Here is a 21,611-nt window from a genome sequence, read left to right on the forward strand (position 1 = left end):
TGGTTTCATTTTGTGAAAAGCTTTTTCAACATTGTCTTCTGTGAAGTCTATATGTGTTAGGTCGTAGTACTCATTATTGTACTCATTGATGGTACAATTGGGAAATGTCAAACTTGAGCTGTTACTGTTAACAAAGACTGAGCCAAAGAATGTGTTAAAGAGGTTTGCTTTAACTGTTTCATCATTACATTCTTTGCCGTTAGATTCTTTTAATGATGGGATGGATCTCGAGTCTTTAAATTTATTGTTCACAAAATTGTAAAAAGCACGATTGGAATTTGTGGGAACTCCCCAGTGTAGCTTTTCCTTACAGCAAAAAAGAAGAATTTCTCCTTATATATCCAAAATCTTGTAGTACTTGATTCACAGGGCTTTAGGTGGTCCATGGAAAGTACTGTAGGTTCTTCCTTGTCAAGCAAGAGTACAAAGCCTCCTTAACCCACAGAGTAAGGTTTGATAGATTAATAACTTACTCTCCTTTTACCCACCTGCTAAAACTGTTCTTTCAGCCTCAACACAATTCTGTGTTAGAGAGAACAATAGGTGGGTATTTTCCCATCAGCAGGGGAAACTGCCCTGCTGTCAACTATTAGGACAATCCCATTTAGTGGCCTCATTAACAAGGCAGAATAGAGCAGGGACTGGCTTTGCAGACTGAGGAAATGCATGCTGGCCTCCTTTTTTTATGTCCTGGGTGGAAGGACAGTACATTAAACCATCTGTTTGGATGTGTCTTTAGAACGAATACCTTGGCATTGTGATATTAATATGGCTATTGGTTAATAATGCTTGGAAAATAAGCTTTTCCCCCTAAAGCTTGGGAAACAGCTTGGCTTCTTCTGGGGTTGATTTTAATTTAAATTAGACTCAGCTATGCTCCAGATATCACTGAGAGCATTGTAAGCTTTGCGTTCTCTGCCAACACTGTCTCCAGCGAGTGTCTAGTTTCATTCTGTCCATCTTCTAATTCCCACCTGATTTACTGTTTCAGCAGAATATTGAGAGCCCTTAATGCTGTTTTGCCACTGGTTTGGCTGTACACCAGAAAAACAGAATAACAAAGAGAACTTTTTATTTGAAGCACATATTGTGAATGGCCAAGATTTGTATTTCTGAGCTTGGAAATCTTGATCAATGTCAAAATAGTTACATTAACAACAATGGTGATCTTTTTTTAAAAAAACCAGAAGCCTCCCACACATTTATCTGCTTAGCTCCCTCTTTAAAACTTGTGTTGACACAGTAATTCTAGCTTTTTCTCATGTTTCACTTGATTTCCCAATTTAACTGAGATATCTACCATAATTTCACTATCCCATAATTATTCCACTCTGTAATAAAATAAGATAAAATTGTCCTTAAATGGAGGGGATAGGAAGGCCAGGAAACAATAATTGTCAAATGCCAACTCTGCTGTCTTGCAGAAGATTATGATGGTTCCCTTAATATCAACAGAGAATCAGGGAAATTTCTAGTAAAAAATGGTCAATTGATACCCTGCTATTAGTGGGAGACATTATAGCCAAAAGGCAGCTGGATGCTGGATCCAGACTGCCAAAATTCTCTCTGGAGAAAGGAGATATCTATTTGAGCTTCAATCGCAACAATATACAAGCACACACTAGATTTAAACTTAATATGAACTGTTCCAATCTTGATTGTAGAAAATATGACTTCAGTAACAGAGTTGTTAATGCCTGGAATGCACTACCTGACTCTGTGGTCTCTTCCCAAAATCCCCAAAGCTTTAACCAAAGACTATCTACTGTTGACCTCACCCCATTCCTAAGAGGTCTGTAAGGGACGTGCATAAGAGCACCAGCGTGCCTACCATTCCTGTCCTAATGTTCCCTTTGATTGTATCCAATTCGTATGGTTATTTCATGCTTATACTTATATATACTGTTGTGTTTGAAAAAAAAAATAAATAAAAATAAAATAAATAAATTGCCATAAGTACTCCACTCGTCGTCTTCTTTTTTTGTCAATAGACGTCAGGAACTGACATTTTTGTGGCCTCTTGAAAACTGCTGGGATTTGTGGGATAATCAAGCTCAGAACCACTAATGTAGCCTGCTATGGATTTAAGGTTCAACCAAGCATCACTTTTTTATTCAGCTCCATGTTTACTTTCTTAATATTATTACAGCTTGTTAAAGATTGAAAACCTTCAGAAAGTTTGGTTGTAATTGCTTTGTTGGTTCTCATTTAGTCCTTTAAGGAAGAAAATTGCAAGCATTATAGGATTTTTAAAAAATATACAAAAGAAACTAGATATTGATTTGACAATTACAAAATATGTACAAATATACCTTTAATAAATAAATAGCAGACCAGAAAAGTGAGCGGATAACATATCTACAATAGATTCACAAAAAAGACTTGTTGAAACTATCCAAGAGAAGTGACTGTGAGAAGATGAATAGCAGTATAGATAGTTTCTCTTTACTGGAGTTACAAAAGAGATTTGGTGAGGATGTTAACAATTCTCAAGAAAAGTCAAGAGAGTATGAAAAAGCAAATGTTTGGATTTTGAAGGGATTCAGGTTTGTTGGGAGAAATAGAAAAGAATACGAAATGACTTTATTTGCTCAAGGTTAATAATACATACGGTATATGCAGGAATGTTGAATGGTTTACAGATTAGAACTGTATAACAATATTTTAAAGATTCTATTTATGAAGATGTGATTTTATCTTTAATGGACTTTTTATTAGGATTAGATGACTATACTTTGAAAATTTTGTTTACTTGAAATTGTTATATGTGTAAAAGGAAAGATTCATAGTGGGCTAATTAATATAATTTATAAATATATTATTACAGATAATTGTTAACAGATTTTTACTGATTAATATGGAACGTAGCCTTAAAGATTTTATTATAGAGGATGGAATGAGATATAGGGTGAAGTAGTGATTTTTAAGATATGGTGATAAACTGTTAATATTGACTATACTTGCTGGGTAGGAAGAGAGAGTTTTCTTTTTTCTTTTCCCATTTTTTCTTTTTCTGCAGTTCTTTATTTTCATTTTTTCTTTCTTTTTTGTATATTTTTATTCAGTGTAGAGTGTTAATTGTATTTGAATAGCATCATCCTTAGTAAATTAATTACCAAAATTGAGATAGAATCATGGAATGGAAAGGGGACATTTTTTAAAACATTCAATCATAAAACCAATAGAATGTAATTGCTAAAAGGAAATTCTACTTTAGTAATATGCTTTTAGTTCAGCCCCCTGTACAGTGTGGAAAAGTGCAACACCTCTGACATCAGCATCAACTTCCATTAACAGAGACCCCACCACCACTTATTTTTTTTAATTTCATTTGTCACAACAGTATACACAAACATCGACATAAAACAACAACACATCATAAAAGAAAAACATATATATATAAGCAAAAGTATACAACTATGTTAATTTGATATAATGAAAGGGAACAATAGGACAGGAACAGTAGGCATTTTTGTGCTCTTATGCACGCCCCTTATAGTCCTCTTAGGAATGGGGTGAGGTCAATAGTAGACAGTTTTTGGTTGAAGTTTTTGGGATTTTGAGTAGAGACCACAAGGTCAGTAGTGTGTTCCAAGCATTAACAACTCTGTTACAGAAGTCATATTTTCTGCAATCAAGTTTGAAGCGGTTGACATTAAGTTTGAATCTATTGTTTGCTCTTGTATTATTGCGATTGAAGCTGAAGTAGTCTTTTACAGGAAGGATATTGCAATAGATGATTCTGTATGTTAAACATAGGTCATGTCGGAGTCGGCGGAGTTCTAAGTTTTATTGAGGCCTTTGTTCTCTTCTTAAACTGTTCTTCCCATTAGGAATGTTTTCCTAATGTTGTCCAGTCAAATATACTTCCTTGTAACTTAAACCCATCTTTTCTTTTTGTCCTATCTTGAACAACTCTGAACAATTTTGCTACATTTTCTATATTAGGAGTCTCCAAACTTGGCAAACTTGTAGACTAACACCCAGAATGGCTGCCTGAGGAATTCTGAGAGATGAAGTCCATAAGTCTTAAAGTTGCCAAGTTTGGAGATTCCTGTTCTATATCACTGTCCTTCAGATAATTGAAGATAGTTATCATGTCTCTCTGAAGTCTTCTTTTCTTCAGGCAAACATATCAATCATCTCTCCTGATCCTTAGAAGTCCTTCCAGGTCCCACAAAATATTGGTTGCTTTTCTCTGTACATTCACTTTCTGAACACCTGAATCTTTTTTCCAAGAACCGTTGACTAATAAGGTCCTTTCCATCCTATGCTCTTGCTGTTTATTTCTCCTATTCAAAATGTATTTTTCTCTGCTAAGATTTATTTTGCTGGTTTTTGAACAATGCTCCATTCTATCAAACCTCTCTAAATTTTGCCACTCTAAATCTAGAAAAGACTGTCTTTTAAAGTGCTTTTTCTCCTATCTTTGTGCTTTCTGCAAATTTGATAATATATATGCTAAGCCCTTATCAAAATAATTTTGTAAATATGTTGAATAGCATAGTCTAAAAAATCCCCATGTTATGTTGCCCAACATTTCAATCTTGAAACAGAACCATTCACAGAACTCAATTCTTTACCTACTCTGTATCACTCTAATAGGAACATAGCCCAGTACATTTTTCATGTTTTCCACTAGAATCTCAAGGTAGATGTCTTAAGTGTTTTGTTGAAGAAAAAGTTTTCTATCCCAGCCACATTCTCATGGTTACTTTTATTAAAAAATCAGGTTGGTCTGTTAAGATGTATCTTATTAAAGTCATGCTGGCTCCTGCCAAGTGATGTAGTCTACAATAACTCAAGTCCTGTGGCTCATCTCATCTAAAGATAAGGACATCGTTTGTTCTTCTCCAGTTGTCTAACACTATGCCTATCCCTCATGATTTTTCAAAATAAATAAATAAATCATAGAAATAGGTTCCAAAATGACGTTGACAAACTCCTTAATGCAGGAGTCTCCAACCTTGGTCCCTTTAAGACTTGTGGACTTCAACTCCCAGAGTTCCTTAGCCAGCTTTGCTGGCTGAGGGACTCTGGGAGTTGAAGTCCACAAGTCTTAAAGGGACCAAGATTGGAGACCCCTGCCTTAATGAGTCTCAAAAGTAACTATTCTAGTTCTGGAGACTTAAATCCATTCATGATCACCAGGTACTTCCTAATAAAGTCACCATTTTTTTTTTGATTGCTTCAACTCCAAATGGTCTATTCTATTCGGAAATCTGATTTCATTTAAATTCTTCTGGGAACCTACATTTTCATCTTTTTAGATACTAAAAGAGTACTGTCATATGATCTAACCTCCACCCTAGTTATCTCGTAAACTGTAGATTTAAATTTAATTAACTTCAAAAGTGACAAAGTTTATGGCACTCTTGGTATATTTGGGAAATTATGAGATGCTAAGATCTTTCTATAGGTTTTTAGATTCCATTCCCCCCTGCAGACTCGTGGTTATATACATAAACTCAGACAGCATGAGTGGAAAACAACCAGCAACAATAATCCGCACAGTAGGTGAACCTGAGAAGTTGAAAAGACTCCCAAAATAAGCCAGTGACACAAATATCTACATTGCTGGTTGGAAAAAAATATTTTGGCTCAATGGAGTCCTTACCTTTCAGCAAGCTAATCAGTCCTGGAGGATGAAAGTTTATAGAGGAGCAAAAAACAAACAAACATGGAACTGGTACCACTTTCATTTGGGGAAGGAGGGAATTTTCTTCCCATTTTTCTTGTTTCATTTTGGTTGCTTGGAATGATGTTTTTCACCTCTGGCACTTACATAGGTTAGAGAATATTTCTGATATACTGGGATAATACAAAAAGAAAATATTCTGAAGTTTGTTGAGAAATCGCAGAATCCCCAAGGATTCACTTTGCCTTTTCTGAAAAGTATCCAATGTTTATCTGTTTTTGAAAACTCAGGAAGACAAATGTGAACTCTTTACTTCCTTTTTACAGACTCACTGAAAATTATGGTTCTTTTTTTCATTGTGTTCCTTATTCTTCTCTTTCTGTTTGATAGTTTATATTTGGGGAGAATTAATATCATGTGTTCCTCTTTTCTGCTGTCAGCTAAAAATGGTAACAAGAAAGGTGAGAAAAACAAGAAGAGCAATGAAAGAACACCAGATGGCGACTATGAAAGGAGAAACACAGATAAAGACAGCAGAGAAAGTAAGTGAGAATGACTGAAGATTTGTTTGCACCTCTTTTTTGGGTGAACTCTTCCTTGGGACAAATTTTAATGATGCGAGAAGCAATCCTAAAAATAAATATTTGATCTTATGGAATATGAAGGCGATTCATTACAGTGGTTCCTTTATAAATAAGAACTTATCAAACTTATTTGTGAAGTGCAAGAAAAGCACTTTAAAGTTAAAATGGAGAAATGTGGGAGAAAGTGAAGCTAACAAGCAAAGGACTTAGCTCTAGATTTATATACTGATTAAATTTCAGAAGAATAAATCAGAATACGACAGATCTGAAAGGCATCCAGATCAAAAGGAGTCAAAATCTAAAGCTTCACAAATGATTTGACAATTATTTTTTAAATATAGACACAGACAATGCTTCTTTAAAGTGGCAATGTTGCTGTTCAAGCTTCTACAGAACACAAAAAGCAGGGATGATAAGCAGGTGGAGGAGGAAGGGGGTGTAATTTTGCAACTGACAGCTCTAGCTTTTAATTGCAATATCTGCTTTTAGAGGATTTCCCAATTATAGTGATCTGTGTTGAAGAATGTTGATTGTTAAAGTAGTATATTATATATCTACTGTATCAGTATTTCACAATCAGAAAATAGGGATGTGATTATTTCAACCTATCATATTTGGCACACTTATTTTTGGCTGTTCCTCTATGTCTGTTCCAACATGCATTCTGTCCCTTAACCCCCAATTAAACAAGATATTATTAACTGGATGCATTTCCAGGAATCAACCTTTCCTTGCCAAAGTTTCTGATTGCACAGTTTAAGTTAATCCCAGCCCTCGAGCAGGCTACTCAGAGTTATCAGGAAAGTACAGGAACAAGCATTAAGTCAGGAGCCTGTTGTGCTTCTAGGGATACTGCTCTCAATTACAGCTTGCTGTTCCTTGGCGACAGATGAGCACAAAGATGTTTCAGGCAATCAATATGTGTGTCTTGAGGCTAGGAAGAAGTGCTTCTTCTATCTCTCAGTTTTATGTTGGGTTTAAGAAGCCTATTTTGTACTGATAATGATGGCAAACCAACATACCATTTTTGTATAGACTTCCTCAGCTTGTCTTATTGTACCATACTGGTTTATACCAGGATTGGGCAAAGGTAGGAGTAAGGACTAGGCTTCAGTCCCTTAATTAAAAACCTATGCAAGAAAAGTCAGCATAGTGCTGCTGCCTTGTTGCTGCCAAGGTTTTTAATTAAGGGACTGGAGCCTAGTCCTTACTCCTACCTTTGCCCAATTCCTATTTCTATGTTGAAGGGTCTGCTTTGCGGAAAACATCCTTCCCTATTTTTGCAGCAGGCGGGAGATGGGACAAGGCATAATAATCAATTTAATTCCCCATCTGGGGAAGTGGAGAAAATTGGGCCAAGGAGAGCAAGGGAACAAAAACTGGATCCATTATAAATGAACAGAAATCTGGGTAAAACATGGAGAAAATGCACTCCATTTTTATTTATTTATTATTTTTAAATTACATTTCTATGCTGCCCATTAATGCCAAGCATTTTCATATTTGGCACAGTCAAGGGACTTATATGGCCATCCACAAAAGGAAGCACATGTGAAAATTTAGGTTTAGTCTTCCATGGTGGGAATCAGAATATTAACGTGCATTAGCTACTATCAACGAAAAAGAGGGACTTAGAAAGAGATTAAAGTTAAAGCACAGATGAGTTTTTGTTTAAATCTAGATAACTGAGTGACAGAGCAGGGAGCTACTGCTACACTATTTAAAAAAAAACCACTGTAGCATAAATTGACCTTTACTGTGAATTGGCCTTTTCAATAATGCTTCCAGACAATTGCATATACATAAACATTCTAAATATTAAGGGTGCTCTCAAACCTAACAGCCACTGCACTAGAAAAGAGAAAATATCTGCCTTCCAAAAACAACAATCACAGAATTTGGTGATTTTAAAAAAAAGTTCTTTTACTGCGTACAGCAGTAGCTTTATGAAGGATGACAGTTCTGTCACCTTTTGAAAATATTTCAAAGTTTCATTATTTTCTGGATATGTACGCAGTAAACTGTGCAGATACTGACATTTTTTGCAAAGAGTTAGGATTATTTTATGGTTGTTTTGTATATAATATTTAGGAAATCTAATATCAAAACCTGCAGCAGAAGGGAACAAGCAGCTGGAGTGACTGGACAGCCAATTGTTCCTCTTTTAATCTCCTGGGAGATTAGACTTCATAGATACCAGTACATTTTGAGCTAACTTTGACCCTTGACTAAAAAGTCAAAGCAACATAAGGCTATGCCAAACATTGATCCTCCTCTCACCTTTTGAGAAAGGACAGAAAATAGAAAGGAGAAGGAGGAATCTCCTCCCTCCTCTGGTTTTTAAAGAAACCAGAGAAGCAGTGAAGACACTGCTTCACCAAGAATCACCAATAAACTGATTCTTGGTTGAATATGAGCCATGGTGGCAGAGTGGTTACAATGCAGTATTGCTGGCTGACTCTGCTCACTTCCAGGAGTTTGATTCTCATCAGCTCAAGGTTGACTCAGCCTTCTATCCTTCCAAGATCAATAAAATGAGGATCCAGTTTGTTGGGGACAATATGCTAACTCTGTAAACCACCTACAGTGGGCTGTAAAGCAAGGTGAGCAAGTATGTAAGTCTAAGTGTTATAGCTATGGCTATTGTGATAATGGTCTCAAAACATTATTAGACCTTGTCTCCAGTTCACTCCATGTTTGTCTTCTTGCAATATAAAAGAATGCTGTTTGTTTTGATATAATACAGTATTTACGTACATACTTTAATTGAAAAGATAGCTTAGTCTTTTTTTTATTTTTTATTTTTTTTGTTTACATTTATACCCCGCCCTTCTCTGAAGACTCAGGGCGGCTTACAATGTATAAGGCAATAGTCTCATTCTATTTGTATATTTTTTACAAAGTCAACTTATTGCCCCCCCAACAATCTGGGTCCTCATTTTACCTACCTTATAAAGGGTGGAAGGCTGAGTCAACCTTGGGCCGGGCTCGAACCTGCAGTAATTGCAGGCTTTGTGTTCTAATAACAGGCTTCTCTATTGCCTGAGCTATCCCGGCCCCTTTTATGACCTTGTACAAGTACATTTAGATCATAATAAATATTGTATTTTGAAAAACCAGCAAGGAATAAAAATACACTTATTACTATTCTATCATCAATATCTATCTATCTATCTATCTATCTATCTATCTATCTATCTATCTATCTATCTATCTATCTATCTATCTATCTATCTATCTATCAGTGTAGGGCTAGGATTGGAGAGATTCAAGAAGCTGGCTGGGTGACATAGACTCTCTCTCATCTCTAGACCTGGAAGTTTAAAAACATTTATCCACTATCCAACACTAAATCTTAAATGAAGAGTTCTTCAGTTTAGTTGATTGCTGCAAGGTTTTACTGCTCACAGGAGAATCCACCCCCCCCCATAAGCTATTTTTTTACTGATAGAAATTAAAAGTAAATTATCTTTAGGGCTGATTTTCAGGACTGTGATCCACCTACTGTACATGCCACCAAGTTAGAGGCTGATTTAATAATATAAGAAGCTTGGTGAATTCAGATTTTCATATTAACTTATTAAATGTGTTCTTCCTGGATCATTATGGAATGTGAAATTGGAAGTTTAGTATTTAAAGTAATGATGATTCTGCAGTTCAGTTATCTAAATAAAAATACATATTTTGGATTGCATTTATTTGTAATACAGGAAGTAAGCATAAAAAATGTGTGTGTGTGTGTGTGTGTGTGTGTGTGTGTGTGTGTGTGTGTGTATATATATATATATATATATATATATATATATATATATATATATATATATATACACACATACACATACACCATGTTTTCCCGAAAATAAGACCCTGTCTTATATATTTTGGAACCCTGAAATAAGTCCTCTGTCTTATTGCCATGCGCTCAAAAGCCTGATTGGGCTTATTATCAGGGGATGTCTTATTTTGGGGGAAATAGGGTATGTGCGTATACATACACACATACACACACACATGTATATGAGAGGGAGGGAGGGGGGAGGGAGAGAGGGAGGCAGGGCACATGTACTAAAGTGAGTTGATTGGTTATATTGAAAACTGATGTAGAGGTCAGATACAACAAACTAAGTATTTGAAAAAATAAAAAATTACACAATCAGATTTGACAATGTTAGAACCAACAGGAACTATTGTTTATGAGTAAAAGAGTAGCTTCCTTATTCTAAACTATCCACTGTTTTTTTCCACTATTTTGCTGAAGGAAATTTTTTTTATCTATAAGTGGTGATTAAAAATTCACATAATCCTATGATTAGCGGTCTGTTTCTCTTTGAAATAAGAGCAGTGTTCATTAGTTACAGAGATAATAAAACATGGATTTAGACATAATTTATTTAAAAGCTTTTTTTATTGCATCCTGCAACCTTGGTTATAAGCCGTGGAATAGTCTAGCACCAAGAAAATTGAAAATGCAATCTTATGTATGTGTCCCACAAATCTCACTAGATTCTTTGTCTCAACTACAAGTGGGCGTGAAAAAGATTTTGCACCATAATCATCACCATATTTTAAAATATACACAATTCCACTTTAGCTAAAGCTTATTTCATAATCCTATTTTTCTTTATATAATTAAAGTTTTTTAATTAATATAGCTAGGAAAACTGAAAAGAACCAAAATAACTTGAGATATTTCAAGCTTGACATTTTAGAAGCTGAACAAAAAAAGATTTCTCTTTTCATCCAGTGTGTTAATAAAATTGAGGTCTGTCTGAACGGCATGTTTGAATATTCATTTTCCACTGCTGCTTTAGGAAAATTGTTTTGAAGACTTACTTATCCACATGCTGGCTTGTTATCAGGCATAGCTGTGCTAGTAGCTGTGGCTGCTCTAGTAATGCCTGACTTAATCCTTCCCAGAATGGCAATTAAAATTTGACTTGCCAATCCCCAAGCATTTACCTCCCTGTTTTGTGAGATTAGTTATTTGTTTCAAGTTGCTAACAAGCTGCCACAGGATAAGGAAATTAACAAATATATAATACTTTCCTAGTTTATATATTTATTATTTGTAGCATGCAATACTGAATGGAGTTGCTATTCCTCCCTCAACTGTAGAGCTTAGATCTGTATAGAGAAAAGTGAAATTGGGAATAAAGAGATTGTGAAAGACACTATAAGAGAAAGACACTATAAGAGAAAGAGGCACATGGTTGCTGAATGAAAACATAATGTAGAATCTGGAACAGAAATCAGATGAACTGGACAAGTTTCCTACATATTTGACACAGTATGCAGGATTTCGATAACAGATATGTTCCAACAACACCATCCCTAAATATGTACATCAGGGGTGTCAAGCACCCCATAGGGTGCTTAGATCTGGCTCATGGGGCTGTCCTGGAAACAGCGAAGGACTGGCCTGTGGTGCCTCTGCCAGCGAAAATGGAACTTGGGAGGACTACGCCTGATCCTCCCAGGCTCCATTTTCAACTGTAATGGCCTCTCCCCCAACCTCCCTCTTCACTGGCAGAGGAGATAATCACAACCAAAAGGAGGCCATCACAGCCAAAAACGGAGCTCAGGGATCCGTTTCCATTGGCAGAGCACTCAGGCTGCCAAAGGCGCCCCCGACATGAGTGACATCAAGGTGGCCACACCCACTCCGGCCTCCTGAGGCTCTCAATAAAATCGAGTTTGACAGTCCTGGCATACATCATCAAGGATAATCTTCAGCTTTTCTTGTTTACTCTAAAGTTCTAGGCATTTTCAGTTGTGTTTGAATTGTTGTATTAGGCAGGTATGTCAAACTGATGGCCCATGGGCCGGATGCATCAAGTGCATGCCGCACCCATCCAGATCTTCAAATGGGAAAAACGTCACACAACATCATGTGACGGCAACGTGACATGGTGAGTTTGACACCTGTGTATTAGAGGTTGGCTCCTCTTGAAGCTCTTCTCAGTTTGATGATGGTTTAGTATACTATGCAACTCTTTAAAACTGGATCACGGATGAAGCTACTCCAATAAAGGAAGTCTTTCATCAGTTGGTGACCTTTGGCTAAAATTCTTCATTGCCTTAAAAAGAAAGTTGCAATATGTGTTACATTTGCATTTCTTTGTTTTTGTCTAGTTTAAACAGTATTTAAGCTGCAGTAGCATATGCATGCCTTGCAGACATTTCTTTATGGTTGGGATTTTAAATAAATTTTTTATTACTTTTAAAATAATAACAGAGAAAGAAATGAAGCAAAAGGAATAAAACACAAGAATACATAAGTTATCAAAATAATATGTAAGAAGTGCTTAAAAATAAATGAAAAAATATAACAGAAAAAATAAGATATAAAATAGAATATATTGTTAAAACAATAACAGTTACAATTCTGTATAATTATCTACTACAAACATTCGAGTATGTATGTGTATTTATATTTGTGGATTTATTAAAAACAGAATCATATATTCTGGTTATATGGAAAACATGGCTGAATTGCTTCCTTGAATTGCCACATATATTGCTAATGCATAGTTTTATAAATTCCCTTTAATTAACTTGTATGCTTTATTATTCATTAGTCTTCAACGGGAATAAGAATAAAATTTTATTCATTGTACAAAGCTATATTAAGGCAATATGAAGAAGTAAGGATTTGCTGGCAAAAAGCAAATAAAAAGAATTTGAAAGAGGCGAATAATCCTTTTTTCTTCTTCTTCAGTTGATTTAGATGCAGACTACTATTATTTTCCTATCCAAGCTTTATCTTTCTCTCTCCTTTCCCTTTTGTGTTCAAAATTTGTGACAGTTTCTTCCTTTTCATGAAGATTTTCTCTTAATGAACTCTCTGTCACTCATGAAATGAATATCTAGCATTGTGTGGAAAGGTTTTCTTAGTCAGGTATGTTGAAAAGTTAATTGTCCAGAACAGATTATGAATGGAGTAAGAGCTAAAAGCAGGGGAAGTCAAAGCAAAATGTGTTTGAAGTATGTGGAGCCACAAAGCTTTTTAAATTTTTCTGTAACTCCCTTACTCAGTATCACCAAATAAAATTAATTACTAGAAGCCTTAAATTAGGCCAACACTACCAAGTCCTGACCTATATAGAAAAGAACACAAAGTCCCCCTAAAATCCACAGTCTAATTGCTGACTATTTTATTTTCCCAAAGGTTGTAGTGACTGTCTACTCTTGATCTGATACTAACCAATGCATAGAGAAGAGCTGGCTTCAGACAGCAGAAAGATAGGAATACAGCAAATATTTCAGAAGATGGTATCAAAGTTTAGGAGATTCGTACAAGCTACAACTATATGCAGACACCAGGAAGATGAATTTCAACAAGGACAATTGCAAAGTCCTACAATTGGTTAGGAAAACTCAAAAATATGAATATAGGTTTGATACTGGCTAGCAGACCATTCAAAATGGAACTAGAGTGTATAGTGGAACACAACTGCACATAAGCCAATAATATGATGCAGCTTCAAAAATATCAGTCTAGATCAGTGTTTTATTCTGTTCTGCACTTTGAATATGGCATCCAGATCTGGGCATCTCATTACAAACAGTGCAGAGGAGAAAAATCAAGATATTCAAAGACACAAAAGAAAAACCTACAAGGAATGGTTGGTTGCAGTGGAAATTTGTAGTCTAGAATAAGTGCACTGCAGAGAGATATGGAAGCTGTCTTCATCTCTCACAAACTATCATGTAAAAAGATGGTTTTCTGTGTTCCAGAAGACGGCAAGAAACAATGGATTTAAATTATATAAAAGCAGATATTGAACAGATATCAGAAAAAATGTATTAAGAATTATTCAATATTAGCACTGATTTTTAGAAAGTTAATAAACTTTCTTTGCGGATGCTTAAAAAGAGATTGCTTGACCATCTAGCTGAATTCCTGTACTAAACATTATTGGACTAGATGATCTCCAAGAAGACTTCCAGATTTTTACATTTTCTTAGCATAAAAATAATATTGCAGACAGTGTATGAAAAACATAACAATTTCAAAAGTACCCAGTTCCTAGGTTATCTTGTTGTATAATATCTGAAGCTTAACTAAATCTCTTGAGCCTTAGTTTGAAAAATAAATCTCACGAGAAAAGATTTACTGAAACTCCGTGCTTTCAAGTATCTTAAAATAACAAATGCCCAGCATCAATTAAAATAAATAAAAGGATTGGCTTCCACATCCAGCTGGAATCCAGAAAGCAAAGTGACATGAACTCATGTGATGACCAATGAATGAAGCGTTTTTTTCTAAATATAGTAAACAATATTACTAATTATCTCACTGATATTGTTATTGTGGTTGTTTATTATTGCATAAATGGTTGACACAACCAGAAAGAATGAGTGACCATTTTCTCATATTCTGAAAAAGTACTCCACAAATACTTCCAATATATCAAAGTATTCATTTCTTACGCTATGGGGTACTGCACAATTCAAATGTACTCAAAATACATAAAAATATAAGTAGTCCTTGCTTAACAATCCTAATCGGGACCAGCCACTCTTGAAAGAGACAAGACTCCTTAGTTTCGTATCTTCAGATTTTGTTTTCCTGCTACCCACTCCCTCTCCCTTTATAATGCTCAAGTGCCTGCTTATTGTCTTGTCATATTGCAAGTAATGTGATCACAGCACAGCCTGAGGGTGAGAGCCAGATTACACAAACAACTTATTCTCTTGAAATCTCTTGAAATCTTTCCACTCCGTGTTGGGGATGGAAGAAAAAAAAGCAAGCAATTTCTCAGTCTCCTTTGCCTGACCCTCCCTAAAGCAGAGGGATCGCAGGGGGATTTCAAGAGAGTAAGCTGTTTGCTCTCTACACATCGAGAGCAATACAACTGCAATTGCAGTGGGAGTCAGGCAAAGGAGAAATTGCTTATAGAAATCTCTTGCTTTTTGTCTCTCCCCACCTTCACAGAATGGAGCAATTAGAGAAGGGTCAAGAGCATACTGTAAGCTGTTTGCACAGTGTCCCCTGTGCTCTCAGCCCCAAGCTGCAGGCATGATCACATTGCTTTTGATGTGTAGAAGAGCAAAATGGTTTACTTTCTTGCACTCTTAGGTTGGTCACAGGTCATTGTGTACCGTAATGATGACACATGACTGAGAAATGTTGTGAAGGTCATAAATAGTCATAAGTGAGCCATAAAGTTAATTTTTCAGTTCCATTGTAAATTTGAATTATTGATGAATAAATAGTCCATCAATGAGGACTATCTCTATAAAAGCTGTGCTTCTGTTAATAATATCAGCTACTCATAGCTGGCCAAGGTCAAGTAGGCATGAACTACAGAGAATTGGCATCTCTAATGTTTGTCTGGAAATTCTAAGATATCCTTATTTATACATGGGGTGCTTAAATCTTGCCCGTGGGGCTGCCCTGGAAATAGCAAAGGACTGGCCGATGGTGCCTGTGGCAGCAAAAATGTAGCTCAGGAGGGCTGCATATGGCCCTCCTGAGCTCTTTTTTCACTGGCAGAGGGTTGCAGGAGGTCATTGCAGCCCAAAACAAAGCTCAGGAGCCTGTTTTCATTGGCAGAGCACTAGAGCCACCACAGGTGCTCCCAATATGAGTGATGTCAAGCTGGCCATGCCCATCCTGGCATCCTGCCCACCCTGTCCCACTCCACGCCCACCCACCCCTGAGGTCAAACACAACCCTGATGTGGCCCTCAATGAAATTGAGTTTGACACCCCTGCAGTAGAGATTTCATTAAAGCAGAGACTGTCAGTAACTTCCCTTCCACTTTGGGATTGGATCTGCTTCTTTCTTCATTCTTTTTCCAGCCTTCCTATAGTTTTTTATAAATAAGTAGCTGAAGATGACATGGAAATTCAGAGAAAGAACTTTCTAATCCTGGCACTTGAAATTAATATCCAGATGGCAGCTGGGAAAAGTCTGTACATATAGGACAGACCTATAAATATATTTTTAAAAGAAAGCTTGGCTGATTATTATTTGTGATACATTAGACATTTCCTGAGCATCTTACTATATAAGAGGCTTATAACTATATTCAATGGTCTCTGTTTGGTTCTGTGAGTGCATGTAAGGCTTGTTTGAATTCATTTTAATTAATTGAAATTGGTTAGAATTACATCATCTAACATAGAAAAAGAACATTTCTATTAAGACTCTTCTGATCAGCTTATTCCACAGTTTCCTTCATAAGTACCAAATGTGTGTGGTTAATTAAAGTTATGCTGAAAATATACTAGTCCAGAATGTGAGCCTATTTGTAGATTTTATTTAACTGAGCTGTCTTTGCAATTCTCTTTGTCTGCTTTTTTGTCTTGTGAAAACAAGATGGCTGTCAAATATGTACCAAACAATGCATCAGCTTCTTAGGTTGAAAACTCTATCCACTCTACTAGACTACAGAAAAGTCTGTGGTTGTTTTGGGTAGCTATGATTTGAGTTAATTATGAAAACATAATGTGAGTTCTAGCGTGGAATTTAACAACTCAAGCTGTCATTATGTAAAGCCAACTTGTGACATCAACCATAGTGGGCTCTGCCTGACTGACTGGAAGCTCAATTCACTTTTATGCTGGGAAATTTTCAAGTGTGTTGTCTACAAAAATAAGCGGTGTACTTTAAAAAAGATTTTAGTTCAACCCTCTTGTGACATTTCCATGGGTAGATGTACAGGGGAAGGCAGAATTGGGAACTTAATTGGGCTCTTCTGTGAGATATATTCTCCATCTATTTCAACACAGAACATAACTACCATTCTCTTGTTTGTAGGACTGAAATTTTGGTCAAAGATAGAATTTTCCCTAAATAACCTTTATTGCCACTAATATAGAAATGTTATATCATTTCAGCAACCACCTCTTAAATGCTCCAGAGTCAACATTACTTACAAGAAAATTTAACTTTACTGCATTCATCTTTATAAACTAAGGATATTGAAGACAATCAGTACTCAAAATCAATATACAATAATTGGCTTATTATATCAATCAGCGACTATATAAATCTTCCCTATATGAGTGGATGTGCCATCAAGGTGGCTGATTGTAGCTGTAATTCCTCCTCATTTCTTCTTCAATTCTATGCAATTAGAAATAAAACAAACTACTTCCATTACATCAAATATGTTGTTCTATCTCTTCCAACCTCCAGAAAGCCTGTCTGTAGAAATGTTTAACAACACCAAGCAATCAGACCATATTTTCAGCTTAAAAATTTTTTCTGGCAGGAAAAAATGTGATTATTGCCTGCTTTACAGACCAAGTCTGGTTAAAAGTATGACATGTTATAAATGAAGAAAGGTCCTGCAGAGGAGGAGGAGGAGGAGGAGGAGGAGATGGTGGTATACGTGAATACTTTTATGACACCTTCCTTCCTGCAAGCTATTGGCTAATCATCAAGGGCAAGACTTGATGGGTCAGTGGCTAAGACGCTGAGCTTGTCAATCAGAAAGGTCAGCAGTTTGGCACTTCAAATCCCTAGTATAGGCCTTCTGCATGAGCAGATGACCTCCAAGGTCCCTTCCAACTGTGTTACTGTTGTTATAATAAGGCCTAAAGGGCTAAATACAGAACACCTATTCCTGAAGAATGCCAATAACATTTTAACCAGTTGTATAGTGCCTCCTACTGGCCAGTAACCAATAACATCTAAAGCAGGGATGTCAAACTCAAGGCCCATGGGCTGTATCTGGCCCATGGGGGTTTTAGATCTGGCCCATGGGGTCACCCTGGAGCTGGGAAGGACTGCACGCAGCCCCCCTGGTTCCATTTTCACTGGCAGACAGCTAGCAAAACAAACTAAAAACAAAACAAAATGAGAAATGGATCTTTTGCATTTGAGCATGCAAGGACAGGAAAGGAGAAAGGGAAAAGGGAAAGAAAAAGGAAAGATGGGAAGGAAGAAGAAAGTAGAATGAAGAGGAAAGGAAAAAGAAAAGGAAGGAAGGAAGGAAGGAAGGAAGGAAGGAAGGAAGGAAGGAAGGAAGGAAGATTATAATAAGTGAGAGAGGGTGTGAGGGAAGTCCTGCCTTAGCACTTGACCACCACCACAGGTGCCTCCGACACTAGTGACATCAAGCTGGCCAAACCCACCCTGGTCTCCCAAGGTCAAACACAACCCTGATGCGGCCCTCTATGAAATCTAGTTTGACATCCCTGATCTAAAGCCTTAGTTAATATTTTTTTAATATTTATATATTTCTTGAGCTACGGTTATATGGATATTTTTGTTGACATGGTTCCCTAATGTTCAGATGACTCATATTGAGACCTAGTTAATTGGAATCAAGTAACAACCAGATTTATTTTCTGGAAGGCTTTAATAATGTGGTTACACTGGCTCACAAGGTTAGAATCCTAGATAGCAGGTTAGCAAGCTCATGTTGGAGATCTGACTGCTGCTGTGGGGCAGGATGAGCTCCCATCCCATCCTGCCAGGGACATGAAAGGAACCCCCAGTTGGGGGGTCTTCCAAGCAGTGATGATGTCACCAGCTAATCCTTTGAACCTGGATGCATAAGTGTGCTGCTATGTGGTAACTACAATTTCAGGAAACAATTATTGCATATAAATTACGAATGCTACTGCAAGACACTCAGGTCTCAACATTTACAGAATACAGTTGCAAAATTAAAGACAAATCTTTTTTTCACCAATGAGAATTTCCCCCCTTTTGTATACTCACAACAGAAGCATCTTTAAGCACAGCTTTGGCGAAAATGCATATGCTTTATTGACTGCTTTCTCACTTAAATGCTTAAATATTTGCTTTTCAGGCTGTCCTCCCTTGGGTCTTGAAACTTTAAAAATTACTGATTTTCAGCTTCATGCTTCTACAGTGAAGCGATATGGCCTGGGAGCACACAGAGCACGGTTAAACATACAGGTAAGATTATCTTTCTTTTAAAAATATATATAGAGAGAGGGTATTAATCTTTTGAAAAGCCACTGATAAATGCCTTTGATTTTTTAACCACCCTAACAATAATACCATTTTAAACAAAAAGAAATAATGCATATGTTGCTTAATAGTGAATACAGCAGTAGAGAAACCTTCACCCTTTGTCCCCACAAATTTTCCCTTACCCCATTATTTGTGCAAATGTTGTATATTCAGCTGTCTTGAAAACCACTTCAAGTTTTTAGGGAACTGGCAGTATAGAAATGCAATCAATAAGCCAATGCCAGGAAATTAATTAATTTACTCCAAAGCATGATTGTTGGCAGTGGGATAATACTTGTCTTGCAGCTCTGTAGGAAACAATACAACTCCTTCTTGGAATAATTTCTTCTGAAGCAGAAACAGATAAAATTGTTAATCAGATTTCTATCACAATATCCATACAAATCCCTCATTGTCATGTAGATATGGGGGAACATCACTGATCTAAGCTTGGGAAAGTTGCTGTGTATTGAAAACCCTTCTACAAATGTTATGTTACAAGCAATTATCAACTCCTAAATTGCTTCTTTGTCAGATGCATGGAATGAATTTCCTCCCCACAATTTTTTTTAAAGGGTAGAGAAATCACTCTTTTTAGTTTGATGCTGATCAGAAAGGCTGGCATTAAAATGCACTCTCATAATTCTTTGGTGCTGATTGTATTGATGCTCATAACAAGAAGTGTCCAATTATGCAGAGAGTTTCTGGAGCAAAACATCTGGCTTGATTAGAAGTTTGGAGCACCTGGAAAACCCAATATCAAGTCCTTTAATGAACCGCTTAGAACTTTCTGAAATAATTGTATTTGTGTGCTACCGGAGATTGGATTGATGCTAAGTAGAGCACCTTCTTGCATCTGCATTTGCAGATGTTCCAGGATTCATAAGAAAATGTGGCATTGCGGTTTTAAAGCCATTCTCAGCACCATGCTAAGAAATAGATTAGTTTTCATCCTGTATGGTAAGTTATTTATTGGAACAGATTATAAGAAAACTCTGAAAATGAGGGAAAGGATGAAACTCAAAGCTACTATGCACTCTAAGAGAACTATAAATATAACATCTTGATTTGATTACCACAAAATACATGCTCTGTGGTGCATAACAAGTAATCTGCAGCAAAATCTTCTAATTAAAAAAAGCCCAGAAAGATCTATCTAGTGCAAAATCTTCTAATTAAAAAAAAAGGCGGGAAATTTCCATCCGGTTAAAGGAAGGTAACAAAAGACATTTAAAGGATCTCATTTTTCCTTCAGATGTCCAGAGATGAAACTTAACCATATGCAATCCTTTTCTGACTGATCTTTTTGCCTTTTGTTTCTGAGTTTTTGCTTTGCTGTTCAATCCTGCCTTCTGTTTAACCATTTGTTCCTGTTACAGACTTCAGCCTTGACCAGTACTTTGATACAGATCCAGGTTTAGGGCTTCTAAGAGTCAATCAACAGGCATCTCTGAACACCAGCCGTGAAAAATAAAATAAAATTGGATGCTAGAATACACTATAACTTTACTTGAGCTTACTTTTATCTCTGAACTTATTCCTTTTCAAAAAGGTGTCTATTCAGATTTCTAAAGAGAGTTTTGCCTTCTCTTCAGGCAGGTATTAATGAGAATGATTTTTATGATGGTGCTTGGTGTGCAGGACGGAACGATCCCTACCAATGGATTGAAGTAGATGCTCGCAGGCTAACAAAGTTCACAGGAGTTATTACACAGGGAAGAAATTCTCTTTGGCTGTAAGTCAATATATCACATAATATATTGTATGCATGCATGCATGCATTTTCTAAGCAAAACCCAGATGTTTTAGCAAAAGTTTTATAATATAAATAACTGTAAAACTACGATACTTTTAAAACATGGGCAAGTATGGAATTAGCCACATTGTCCCATCTAGTAGGTACTGTTGAAAAGCAGTTTCATTAGAACTACTTTTTCTTGTCCAGTTATTTCAATGGAGTTCTATTTTGCTAAATTAAATCTTGGTCTTTTTTTTCACCAATTTTCTCCACAATCATGGTTAGCCGTTTGGGTGACCCTGACAACATTCAGAAGAAAAGTTCTTGATAATTTTCTGCGGAGACTTTTGTATTTCAGAACAATGTATCCCTACACATTGCTAACGTTAATTTGAGTACAAGGGAATCTAAAAGGTAGTTATCAGTGGAGGGGAAATAGCCTAACTCTGTTGTAAACCACATCTAATGTATCTTTAGTTCAAGTATTTCTGAAATAAATGTGGAAGCTCCAATTAACATATCTTGGTCTTGTTATTGAACTGTGACTTCACTAGGCAAGTTTCCTATCTCATTTCCAGTTTGATGCTGATCAGAAAGGCTGGCATTAAAATGCACTCTAAGAGAACTATAAATATAACATCTTGATTTGATTACCACAAAATACATGCTCTGTGGTGCATAACAAGTAATCTGCAGCAAAATCTTCTAATT

General features: G+C 36.3%; 1 protein-coding gene across 1 annotated transcript in view; it reads left to right on the top strand.

Moving 5' to 3' along the window:
* The window catches only part of CPXM2 (carboxypeptidase X, M14 family member 2), a 102,088-nt gene that overhangs the window by 19,065 nt on the left and 61,412 nt on the right, over positions 1 to 21,611 (top strand). Inside the window, exons 2-4 of the mRNA XM_058188592.1 lie at positions 6,079 to 6,180; positions 18,996 to 19,105; positions 20,758 to 20,897. Coding sequence (XP_058044575.1) covers positions 6,079 to 6,180; positions 18,996 to 19,105; positions 20,758 to 20,897 — 352 coding nt within the window. The remainder of the gene's footprint in view (positions 1 to 6,078; positions 6,181 to 18,995; positions 19,106 to 20,757; positions 20,898 to 21,611) is intronic.

The sequence above is a fragment of the Ahaetulla prasina genome, chromosome 6, assembly GCF_028640845.1.
Source record: "Ahaetulla prasina isolate Xishuangbanna chromosome 6, ASM2864084v1, whole genome shotgun sequence".
Classification (NCBI taxonomy): Eukaryota; Metazoa; Chordata; class Lepidosauria; order Squamata; family Colubridae; genus Ahaetulla; species Ahaetulla prasina.